Here is a 12,891-nt window from a genome sequence, read left to right on the forward strand (position 1 = left end):
GTAATTTATTATATTTTCTCAATTGTGTGTTAAAATTTTATGTTTGATTGTGGTATACCTGAATGTATTCTACCCGTGATTATGAGTGTGTTTCTAACAATGTTTTATTCAAAACTTTCCTTAACTAAATATTATTTGGTTTTGACTAATCTAGAATTATTTGCTTCACGCGGGGTTTCTAAATTTGTGTTATTGTGTTTGTGAGGTTAAGGTTTTGAATGATAACGTCGAAAACTATGCCATACCGAAATTAATAATAACAAAATATCCATATTATATATATATATATACACATTTTGTTATTATTCAGATTCTAATATGCAGAGAACACACAAAGATGTCAGCATATACATAATTCCAACCATCTTCTTCTATGTTATAAATAATAATCAGGAACGTGCATGAACGAAAGATTGCAGGTTAGTTTGCAAAAAAAACGAAGGGTTGCAGGTTCCTTATAAAATTTAGGCGATGTATTACAGGTTTGTTATAAAATGTAGGCGACGTACGCATGTCATTGTGTGAAGATCATATGTAAGCCGAGTTAAAAGAAGCAAGGTTTGATGCTTCAGAGTATGGGATAAAAGCGCTAAGAGAGTTTAAATAGGGAACATAACGAACATGAAAGTTAATCACCGAATGCTTTGATCATTGATAAAGATTGTAAGTGACGGAAGTAAGGTTTGGATGGTTGGGTTAAGAGAGGGTTGTTTTTAGTGAACATTACTAATTTAAGGTAACCACATGCACAGCTGCTACCAATAGATGGGTAACTGCAGTAGTAAATAACTAAATACTTATTAACAACAACGAATATTTGGAGTAGTTGGACTTAGAGTACAATCAGAGACGTGGGCCACCCAACTGCTATGGAACTGGTTCTAAAATCCAGTTTACTTTTTCTTATTTTTTTTTTTGTAATTTAACTCCAGTTTACTTGCATCCCAAGTGTAGACATGAAGTCAGGAAACTTTCACCCGTTATTATTTTCAGATATCATGGGGAAACCTACAGAATCAAAGTATCTTAATGGAGGTTCTTGGCGTGATTTTTGGGTAAAAATGATGCAGGTCCTCTAGGAAAAATGAGTAGCAGTAAGTGAGAAGAGATTAATCTCTAAATCTCTAAACGAATCTAGAGTCTTACATTAAAGAAAAATAGAGTTAGGCTACGAAGAGACTTGATTTCCTTTATATGTAAATTACTGAAGTATGAGTGGTATGATTCTCACTTCTCAGTATGTTACAATAGATTTTTGTGTTAGGTGATGATTCTCAATATGTTACAGAAGTTTTTGTGTTAGGTGATCGTCTTTTTGACTAAACATGATGAAAATATAATGTAAATGGATTTTTTAATTTTGTTTTCATAGTGGATTTGGTAAGGAGTGCTTGCATATATATATATATATATATATATGTAAAATTAACAACCCAAATGTTTACTAAGTAACCGAACCAAAAGGGAGAGAAATCTTGAATTAGATGGTGGACTAAGTGTCTTAACCCTTATTTGGAAAACATAAAGTGAGTTCAATTAACCATGGGAGAAACCAATGGATATGTTCCTGTATAGTGCTCAATGCAGGAAACTAAGTCCAGGCTTTTTTGGATGGGTTCCTTGGGACTTGGGTCTTGCTCCTCACCTTGTCCCTGAAGTTCATCAAAGCACACATCAGTAAATCCTAAATAACATGAAACAGTATAGTATATGCTTATATTATGGTCAGATTACAAAGCATTGGATGAGGAACCTCTACAGCCCTGACATTTCTCACATTACTCATACAGATGCTACAATACAGCCCAATCTTCACCCGCTTCACCTTTTAAAGCATCAATGTTTCAATTCAAAGAAAGTAGTGAGTTTCAAATAATTAAAGGACTTATGTGATATTAAGAGGTTTAAGATATATGCTTAAGGAGAGAACCTGAGAACATTAACAGCACTTGCGTTAGGAAATTTCACGCTGTAGTTTTCTGAAACACTTGGCACATGAGATGTAGCACCATCTGTTTGTAGTTCCTATAAAACTTTGGTGGTGTATAGAAACTCAATAACCTGCCTGTGAATGAGGTACATGAGTTTAATATTCCAAGTATGAGAAAAATTGAGAAGGTGGTAATTAAGAAAACATACTTGTGGTGGCGACTTCAGAAAGTAGGTCGTCAACTCCGCTAATGAAACAGTCTCCAGCTCCTTGACACCACCTTACTGTGTCACACTGGTGGAGTCACCACCGGCTGTGGCACACAATCTGGAAGTGGGATGAAAGCAGAACTTGAGGAAGAAGGTCCTATACTCCTATGTGTGAACAGGTTCTATCTAATGCATTACATTCAAGGTTCTTCATTAAATAAACTCTAACTTGCCACCACATATTTGTCAAAATAAAAGTGTGTCCAAGAATTTGTATTCAGGAAGTGAGAGGCCTTCTTGAGAAACTTAAGTTTGTGAAAATATCTGCTTGTCTTTAAAGAACATTTACCTCCTACAAACTTGGGGTTGTTGCTGGTCGCATCATCACTCTAGCCTGGCAGACACCAGTTTCCAGTCTTTTGTGAAGGAGTTCAGTAAGGCTGTCAAAAACGCTTAAGCAGACAATCATGTCCCTGCTCAGGAAGTACGTAGTTTATATATATAGTTTAGCAGGAGTGGTGATTAAAATACATGAAAAATATTCAATAGTCTTTTTCCAAAGATATTACTTATCAACTCGGATGTTCACCATCACACATTGAGTCGTATGGCTTTGATCATCGTATGTTGTCATGGTCTCGCAAATCTCATCAATGATGTCTAAAAGAGAATAAGTCGCTGGCATGAGATGTCTAAATATTCAACTACTGAGAACAGAAGCTACAAAATAGAAAGATGTACCTGCAACTCGACATTTGTATTTGTCAACGCCATCACTTGCTCGAGCTCACGAAACATGAACATCTCAGTTGGGATGGGATTAGCAACAGCATGGACTTTGACCAACTTAGTAAACTCGTGGAGTCAGATCGCAACGATTGAATCTAAAAGCTTGAAATCGTTGTTGCTTCTGTTCACTGAGGCTTGGATGAAAAATGCATGTAGACAAGAAGAGATTATGTGAAAATGAGACCCATAAGAAAGGAAACAAAGTAACAACACTATCAAAACAAAATCAGTGAAATACTAACTTATCATACGGAGACAAAAATGTGAGAGAAGTATCTTCTTTGTTGAATAAGAAAAACTAAATATCCTCAAAGCATCATCCATAGCATTAAGTAGACTGCACAGAAAGAAAAAAAGAGATCCTTTCTGCTAGTGACTCTTAATCCTCTCTAATTCAGTTTTCAGTGGGACAACGGACGCTAAGAACACTATTAGAACGAAAGTACACTGACAAGTGGTGATGGTTCGAAAACGTTCTTGACCAGCAGTATCCCAAATCTGGAGCTTGATGCGTTTGGTATCAAGCTCAATAGTTCTTATCTTAAAATCAATGCTGCATTAAAGCCAAATGCAAACATACGAAACTCAGTGAGAAACACATGCATCACAGTCTTTAATCTCTTAACATAGTTGAAGAAATACACATTTGAATCCAGTAGGAGTATATCACAGAAAATAGATTAACTCTAGTGTTTTCAAGGATTGTGAGAATGATGTTGAAGGAAGAAAGCTAACCTTTATAGAAGAGGACATAAACGAACAAATTGAGGAGAAAGTGATCTTTAAAAAGTAGCATATCGGGTCCGAGACTAACTAAGTACCCACCATGTCCGCGAGTATATGGATCTGGTTCATCATCCTTCGTTGCGTCCAAGATCAAACCCAAACCCATCTTTCCCTGCTCGTGATTCAATCACTTGATTTCCGGATCAGCCGGTGACGGAAAGTCTTTCCACCGCATTTGACGTTTTTCAAAATTATTCCCCTGCCTGCATCCAATCAAGAAAAATGATTCAAATTCACACACACTGACACACATAAACAATATTCTTATTGAATCTTGAGAAAAGTATATAGATATATATGTAAACTAACTAACCAAATGAAGCTTGAGGACTGATATTGATCTCATGGTGGTCACGGGTGGAGCTCCGACAGGATCGGAACGCGGGTTTAGAAAAGAGATTAATAATGAAAATGAATGGAGTAAACACAAACCTGATAAATCGCTTTGCCTTTGGAACCGTAGAAATTCAAGATTTTCCGGTGGATCTAACAAAACTCATGGCCATGACTTTATCTTCTGCTCCTCTAGAGGAACACGATTCTGATTGCATGAAAGATTGGATGAATTTAGATAGGAGTAGTGAAGGGAGATGCGAAGAGGTCTGACTGAATGCTTCCAATGGGAGGAGTGGATTAATCAAGCGGAGTTAGAAACATATTAATGGAAGGTTGAGACGTTATGGAGATCAGAAAGGCGCTTCAAGTTTCTGAAAATTTCTTCGCGAAGGTAGCAATCGTGAAAGGAAGAAGAAACCTAATGTTAATTGGGCTTGTCTTAATCTATTGATTGGGCTTAATACCAAACTGTAATAAAAGCCAAGTTATGAAATAACCGGATTACACTGAAGATTTTATGATTTTACGATTGAATTGGTTAAGTGACAGGTGTCACAAAAAGCCCCTACCTTCCTGATGATGTGGCTGCAGGAGGTGAGAGAAAACTCCAAATTATTATTATAGATATTCATTTCACTTTTAATATATGCTAAAAATAGTTAATGTTCATCTATATTTTTATGTAAAGTTTTTTTTAATCTAAATTCCTTATTTTATAGATATTTTTAAAAGTGGTTAATTCATGGTTTTCAAAATACTTCTCAACTAATTGATATATTAATATTAATAAAATATCTAATACGAGAATAAACGATTTGTATACATATAGGAAAGCACAATCCCACCGAATCTCAATTTACTTGGACAACAATATAAATTTCATTAAAAAAAACAAATCTCAATTTCATTTAAAACATAATTAGAAGGTATAAAATATAAAATATATGTTACCAAAAATAATCTCACCGAATTTTCTCATCATTAAAATATACGAGTTTAAAAAATGTTTAAAAAAATTAATTAGTATTTTGTAAACATAAAATTAATAATAAATTGGGCAAATCTCCAAAATAGCACATTTCTAAGTTTATATCACAAAATAGCACTTAAAAACTAAAATGACCAAAATAGCATTTTATCTTTTGAAAAATTTAAATTTTTTTATTTTTCAAAATTTGAAATCTTATCCCCAAAACCTCACTTCTCAACTCTAAACCCTAAACCCTAAACTCTAAACCCTAAATCCCACCCCTTGAGTGCTATTTTTGTGACTTTTGGCCTTGAGTGCTAGTTTGAGAACAAAAACTTGATTTAGTGCTATTTTGGTCTTTTTCTCTAATAAAATAATAATAATAATAAAAAATTAGGTAAATATATATCAATTTTCAATGAAATTTTAAAAGGAAATGATCATGCGCTTTCAAAGCGCGGATATATATACTATTAAAGCATGATCTTATTGTCTTTTTTACCTTAGTCTACCTTTTTTTTACTAACATTGCATGTTTCATTAATGGCAATCAAGTAATATTAATAACACATTTATATTGGGTCATTTTTTTTGGATCCAGCCCACATCAGATCTCTCTTGGACCATTTGGGCCGATTAAAAAATCAGATCTAATTCTCACATTTTTTTTCTTAGGGCCATTGAATCCAAGTTAAAATAATTTTTTTCAATTATTCTTAATTTTTTTTTCTTAATAAAATTTAAGCATTCATTAAAAAAATTGAATTTTTTCATTGAAAAGTATAAATTTTTATTAAAAGTATATAATTTGTTTATTAAAATATTAATTACATAATAAAATTAATTTATCAGAGTTATACTAACTTAATTCATTAAAGAAATAAAGTTTAATTTTTTTAACATAAATAGTCATTTAAAATGAAATACGATAAATAAAAATAAAAAGTTTAAGTCTTTTATAAAATAAAACACAAATATATGAAACTATGACATTTACTAAATATTTGTCAATTAGAAAAAAAAAAAAATAAACACGCGCTTTGAAAGCGCGGGTCAAAATCTAGTTACTTACTTATAGAAATAACTTGCCATTTGGTTAATCTTAAACCCAGCTTTCAAATTGGTTCAAGCTCCAAAATACAAAAAGACACAATGAATAAGAAGGCATCTGTGACTCTGCTTTACTGCCACTTTGTCTCCATATACATAACATGGAAGTCCAATATCATGCCTGACCATTTTTATTATATGTTCATTGATTCTTAGATTATCGTGTGATGGTTTCTTCAATGGTTTCATTAAATAAAATATAATAACAACTTGATTTCATTGGTTTGATTCGTTTTTTTTTACCCACCCTTGTTACACACACAAACCATGTGGTGATATTTTTAGTAACTGAAAACCAGAATATCACTATAACTACAGTTAAGTAAATTGAAAACATAAAATTTCCACGAACTATTCCACTATTTTCTGTTGTTCCCATCACCCCCATTTATTCCGGGCCGGAATCTCTGGCAAAAGAACACTGAAAGCGACACCTCTAGACTATTTTTGCAAATCTCAACCATATAAAACAGAAAGCTTTCTGCCATTTAGTTATATTAAATTTTCAAAATCGTCGAATTTATTGAATCTTTTTCCCAGTTCACAAGGATTTATTTCTGTTTTGGGATTTTTAGTCACTCACTAATAGTGAGGTATAAGTTTTCGTTCTTGCCCAAAAAAAAAAGTTTTCGTACCTGTTAAAGATGTGAAATGTTTGTGAAATTTCATATTTTTGGAAGTTTTTGAATTCATATTTACTTTAAATCAATTTCATGAGATTTGGTTATATGTTCTTCTAGTTTTTTCTTTAGTTTTGTATATAAGATTTAAAATCAAATTCTATTTCCCTGCGTCATCTTGTGAAACACAGCCACAAATTAGAATCTTGTATCATAAATAAAACGTGTTTATTTAATTTATAAATATTGGATTTACGATCCAAACTATAATAAGACGGAGATGTATAGCACAATTTATATACATGCAAGGGCAGAATAATAGGCACGGTTCAGATGTACGTAGATACAGATCATCGTGTAGCTGATGAATGAGTGAATTACGTACATATACATTCAAATATTCTCGTCCACGATGGTACATATCAAATTAATATTATTATTTTTTGTTTCTCTTAGTACTTACTTGTTCTAACATTTTGCCTTGTTTTTCATAGGAAATTATTCTACGTCTTTCGGTCTCGGTAATTTTTCTCTGTTTTGGTCTTGTAAACGGTCAAAACTTCAGCGTACTCGATTTTGATGCCACCGGAGATGGTCAAACTGATGATTCAAACGTAAATTATATTTGAGAGTTTCTTTTAGTATAGCAAAAATATATGGCTTATTTTTTTATCAGACACTTTTTTCTGTAAAACTAATAATAGTATTTTTATGACGTGTTTGCTATTTATTTATCTTTATAAAATTGCTTGTGTCAAGGCTTTTGTGAAAACGTGGAACGCTGCTTGTGGCGGAGGAGGAGACATAAGCATACTTCTTATTCCTGCTGGGAGAACATTTTTAATTCAACCTATTGTGTTCAATGGTCCATGTAGGTCTAGCAATACAAAAGTTCAGGTATGTAGATAGCTAATTTATAAATTAGTTTGGTATATACAATTGTGTATATATTATAAAGAATAATAATATTTTTCTATATTTGAAGTTGGAAGGCATCATTGTAGCACCTAGCAACAAAGAAGCATGGTCCAACCCCAATTCTCGAATGTGGATCAAATTTTCCGCGGTGCTTGGTCTAGTGATTGTTGGTTCAGGAACGATTAATGGTCGTGGTTCATCCTTTTGGGAAGTGAGAGTTTGCTAAATCACAAATTTTCTACTTTTCCGAGTATATTACAATCATCATAAATTTAAATTCATGGACATTCTCTTGTTTCAGCAACATTTGAAAGCTTCTCAACGACCTACAGTGAGTATATATACTATAGTATTAGTTATGCATTGTGATTGCTACAAAATGGCTATTAAAATTATATTATTTCTTGCAGTCATTGCATATTAGCAAATGTGACAACTTAATTATAAGCGGAATAACCTCGATCGATAGTCCAAAAAACCATATATCAATCGCCGCATGCACAAATGTTGTAGTGTCGAATATAGGTCTATTTGCACCCGAGGATAGTCCCAACACAGATGGGATTGATATAAGTCGGTCGACTAACGTCAACATATTTGACTCTACGATTCAAACTGGTACGTATCTAACTCATATATGGCTTTCTTTACTTACAACATGCATAGATAGAAATGTTAAAATGGGTAAAAGTTAATGGCTCAACCCAAACCAATCCACCATGGATCTTAATGGATAGAATAATTGAGTACAAATGGATTAATGGATTGAATGGGTTAATGGACTTAGTGGATTGGGTTAAAATAGTTTGGATTGTAATGGATAACTAGATTTTGATCCGCGCTTAGAAAGCGCATATTTTTTTAAAACTATAAACAATTTGATATGAATTAATATTTGTAGATTGTTGGTACATTATTATGTTACAAAATATTATTATATTGAGGCAGATAATTTTTGTAAAATTATATAATTCATAAATAAGTTTATTTAAGATTTTGTGTGTACATTCTTATTTAACTCTTTTGGTCTGTCTAGTTTATCTGGATCCAAAAACACAAACCAAGACCGACTTGAAAATATAGGCTCGGTTCGAGTCCAAGACAAAGTATCTATTGGTTATTTTTAAGACCCACATGTTTTGATCTGGTCCGGATCATACCCGAGACCCGATCAAGTACCCAAATTAATCGGATCTTTTTAGTATATTAGGTATGTATGGGTATTTCGTATATGTTTTAAATTTGGATATTCTTTTAAATTTTAGGTTTGGGTTTTTGGTTATTGTTTCAGGTTTTGGGTAAAATTCCAATTTTAAAATATATTTTGGGTATTCAAATTAAATTTTAAGTATTTTTAGTTTTTTGATTCATGATTTAGGTTAAAATACAGGTTTTTCGCGTATTTATTTGGGTATTTATTTGGAGTCTCAGGTATTTTTCAGGCTTACTGGTACTTTGGGTTTTAGATACCCAGACCTAATCGAATCAGTTATATACCTGAAAATTATATGAATTTTACGGGTATTTAAGTTATGGATTTAAACCAACTCGTATTTTAAAGTATATTAGATCTTTTTTTTTACTTGTTTGTATAAATATTATATCATTACTTTTTAACTTGTTTGTATAAATATTCCACAAACATTAGAATACAATATTATATATATATATATATATATATATATCAGTACGTATAGTAAATCGGTATGTTTACTCCAAAATTAGCAATATGTTTGGTTTTAAACTTATTGGTTCGTGAATGGACTTATTAAAATCAAAATAAGTTGGTGTTATACGTATTGTAAGATATTTGGTTTTATCAAAAGGTATCAGGGCTCCAATTTCTGTTTTCCATAAATCTTTGTTGGACTTATTAAAATCAAATAAGTTGGTGTTATACGTATTGTAAGATATTTGATTTTAATAAGTTCAACAAAGATATATAGTTCAGTTAAAAAAAAACAAAGATATATAGCAGTGACTAAATTATTGTTAGAGAAATATAAGGTAATATATTGTTAGTCAATTATTATGGTAAGACCAAAAATATTGTTAGTTAATGAAAGGGTCCAAACAACCTTTTTAAGTAGATTTTTCAAGACTCCTTCCCTTTTAATAGAATAGATGAGTTATCCATAACCAAACCAATAAAAATTTATAACAAACAAAAACTCAAATCAAAAATAAAAACAAAAAATAACCAAACCAAATTTCTAAACCAATTTTACTAGGGAAATTGTCAATAATAGCACATTTTGAATTTTTGTCTCAAAAATGGCATCAGAAGGAGAAAGTCACAAAAATGACATTCATTAAGGGTAAAATATCCATAATACCATTGGTTTAAAATTAAATAAACAAACAAAAATAAATAAAAACAAGTAAAAAATGAAATTTTTTTTTATAGTTTCAGATTATATGTTTTCAGATTCGAAATTTTTTCAAATTTTATTTTGAAATTGTTTTTTCAAATTTTTTTTATTTTTTCAAATTTTCTTTTTATAATTCAAAAGTACTTTTTGAAACTGTTTTTTAAATTTTTATTTTTAATTTTTTAGTATTTATTTTTAATTTTATAAAATTTTAAACCCTAATTCTAAAACCCCACTCCTTAACTCTAAACCCTAAAGTTTGAATTAATAAACACAAGGGATATAAATGTATATTTACCTCTTTAATGAAACCTATTTTTGGGACTTTGAGCCTTCAGTGCTAGTTTGAAAAACAAAAACTTGGTTTAGTGCTATCCTAGTCTTTTTCTCATTTTTTTACAACACCAAATTTTATTTATTTTTCGTATATATAACTAAAATTTAATAAACTAAATCTAACCCAATTATTCACATATACATATATATATATATATATATACAATCGTTAACACCCAATTTTTCATATAAATATATATATATATATATATAATCGTTAACACCCAATTTTTCATATAAATAAAATATTATATGTTGACTTTTTAATAAGCCAAATTTAATCATAAATTTTGCCAAATCATAAAATCAAAATTTTCACCAAAACTCTAAATTGGATTTTTTTTCATCAAAACGTTAAATCTCATTTTCCCATAGAAACAACATAATAAGGTTTTCCTGCCAAAACCGCAAAGTCTTGTTTTCTCGTCAAAACCGTAAAATTGAGTTTTTCCCCAAAACATCAAAGTGGTATTTTCTCGCCAAAATCGTAAAATTGAGTTTTCCGCTAAAACCGTAAAATTGAGTTTTCCCGCCAAACCACAAAATTGAATTTTCCTGCCAAAAGCGTAAATCTGAGTTTTTCAGCCAAAACTACAAAATCGATTTTCCTGCCAAAACGGCAAAATTGAGTTTTCCCACAAAAACCGTAAAAATAAGTTTTCCCGCCAGAACTCTAAAATTGAGTTTTCCCGTCAAAACCGTAAAATTGAGTTTTTCCGCCAAAACCGTAAAATTGAGTTTTTTTGGCAAATTTTTTTTTTTAGTTCGTCACAACTGCAAAATTTGTTTTCCCACCAAAACCACAAAATCGTGTTATCTCGTGAAAACCATAAAATTGAATTTACTGCCAAAATCGTAAAACTGAGTTTTTCCGCCAAAACCGTAAAATTGTATTTCCGCTAAAGTAGAAAATCTTTTTTTCCGCCAAAATGTTAAAATAGTTTTCTCACTAAAATCACAAAATTATCTTTCATGCTAAAATAATTATATTGTTTCTAACACCAAACCATATAATTGTATTTATCAAAAGTCTAAGTATTCTTTTTGTTTTCAGCCCCAAAATAATATTTTTACATAGTAACCATTTAAGCTATAAAATTATTGTTCATGGGTTAACCATTAAAACCATTAGCTCATTAACTTAAATGTGCTATGGATTGACCCAATCCATTTGTCAAATGGATTGGTTAAAACCATAACCCATATAAGCTTAAAACCATTTGGATATGGTTTGGTTTGGGTTGGTTTATCCATTTTGACACCCCTATGCATAGAGATAGTTTTTTTTTTTTTTTTTTTTTTAGAGTTAGTTTAATGCATTTTCTATTTCTTGTTTTAATAGTATATAGTATATCATTAAAATGGCACAGAGTCATTTGAATTTCAATCACTAAATCATCAGGAGATGATTGTATAGCAATCAACACTGGGAATACAAATATCAACATTACAAGGATTAATTGTGGACCTGGTCATGGAATAAGGTAACTAATGGTATTAATTCAGTTATCGGATTACATCATCATCTATTGTGAACAGAGAGAGAGGCTTTTTTTTGAACGAAAGAGTTTTTTAAACAGAGAGAGAGATGCTATCTTGCTAAATATACTGGAAAGAGTTTATTGATTTTCATATAACTGGATAACAGTGTGGGAAGTTTAGGAGTCAATGGAGGCAGCGCTGCAGTTAGTGATGTTCAAGTGACTCAATGCACTTTCAATCAGACAATGAATGGAGCTAGAATCAAGACATGGCCGGTATACTCATTTTCACCCAAACTAGTGATATTGATAAGTATGCATTAAATTTATATTTTGGTTTTGTTTTTAGGGTGGACAAGGGTATGCAAGAAACATAAGCTTTGAAAACATCACACTCATTAACGCAAAAAATCCAATTATAATTGATCAACAATATATAGATAAAGGGCGTGTTTACTCTGCAGAGGTAAATAATTTCTACAAAATATGTATATATTTTTGATGTATGCCTTCACTGAAAATGTAGTATTTATCTTCATCAGAAATCAGCTGTGGCGATTAGCAATATAAAATTTATTGATTTTCGTGGAACGACGTTGAAAAAGAATGCTATAAAGATTGATTGTAGTGCAACCACACGTTGTAAAGATGTCCTCATGAATGGAATCAATATTACCATGGCAGATGGAAAACAGCCTAGAGTTGATTGCAAAAATGTCGATGGAAAATCTGAAGACACTATTTTGACGCATGACTGTTTTGAAAATATTTAACTTTTTATTATATTAACTAGGCTTGACAAGGAACCGGGATTTGAAATGGAAAACACTACAAGGTAGAAGGAAACGTGGGTCTACTCGCTAAACTACTTTCTCATTTCATCTATGGTGTTACTAATCTTTGCCTAAGATGTTTCATACGTATTAGATTTTAGCTATCATGAAGAATGTTCATGCAAGCTTTATCCCGCTATAAAGTTTGATAGAATTATCATGTAAACACTTGTGTTATTTAAATATAAAAGTTTTTGGTCG

General features: G+C 31.2%; 1 protein-coding gene and 1 long non-coding RNA gene across 4 annotated transcripts; one reads left to right on the plus strand and one right to left on the minus strand.

Moving 5' to 3' along the window:
* Positions 1 to 4,638, minus strand: LOC125591982. Of its 2 annotated transcripts, none has more exons than XR_007327898.1 (8): positions 4,028 to 4,638; positions 3,664 to 3,917; positions 2,881 to 3,481; positions 2,709 to 2,799; positions 2,489 to 2,612; positions 2,140 to 2,257; positions 1,931 to 2,065; positions 1 to 1,825 (listed from the first exon to the last, which is right to left on the minus strand). It is a non-coding gene; the product is annotated as an uncharacterized LOC125591982 (long non-coding RNA). The 2 variants fall into 2 exon arrangements; XR_007327899.1 differs by having other exon boundaries at positions 2,140 to 2,325.
* Positions 4,639 to 6,052: 1,414 nt separating this feature from the next.
* LOC111200609 (probable polygalacturonase At3g15720) lies at positions 6,053 to 12,886 on the plus strand. 2 transcript variants are annotated; one of them, XM_022691826.2, is made up of 10 exons: positions 6,053 to 7,165; positions 7,245 to 7,364; positions 7,510 to 7,647; positions 7,736 to 7,879; positions 7,970 to 7,999; positions 8,079 to 8,286; positions 11,779 to 11,860; positions 12,025 to 12,133; positions 12,207 to 12,323; positions 12,400 to 12,886. In XM_022691826.2, exons 1-10 carry the CDS (start codon positions 7,163 to 7,165, stop codon positions 12,628 to 12,630), a joined length of 1,182 nt encoding a protein of 393 aa, XP_022547547.1. In that variant the 5' UTR covers positions 6,053 to 7,162; the 3' UTR covers positions 12,631 to 12,886. The 2 variants fall into 2 exon arrangements, with proteins under 2 accessions (XP_022547547.1, XP_022547548.1); XM_022691827.2 differs by having other exon boundaries at positions 6,055 to 7,165; positions 12,651 to 12,886.
* The last annotated feature ends 5 nt before the right edge of the window (positions 12,887 to 12,891 follow it).

Source organism: Brassica napus, chromosome A3 (genome assembly GCF_020379485.1).
Source record: "Brassica napus cultivar Da-Ae chromosome A3, Da-Ae, whole genome shotgun sequence".
Classification (NCBI taxonomy): Eukaryota; Viridiplantae; Streptophyta; class Magnoliopsida; order Brassicales; family Brassicaceae; genus Brassica; species Brassica napus.

What these genes read in the sequence shown, in the direction of transcription:
- LOC111200609 (XM_022691826.2), top strand. An exon ending in CTAGCAATACAAAAGTTCAG is followed by an intron (nt 7,648 to 7,735) that starts GTATGTAGATAG and finishes CTATATTTGAAG; the next exon opens with TTGGAAGGCATCATTGTAGC. An exon ending in TGACTCTACGATTCAAACTG is followed by an intron (nt 8,287 to 11,778) that starts GTACGTATCTAA and finishes CTAAATCATCAG; the next exon opens with GAGATGATTGTATAGCAATC.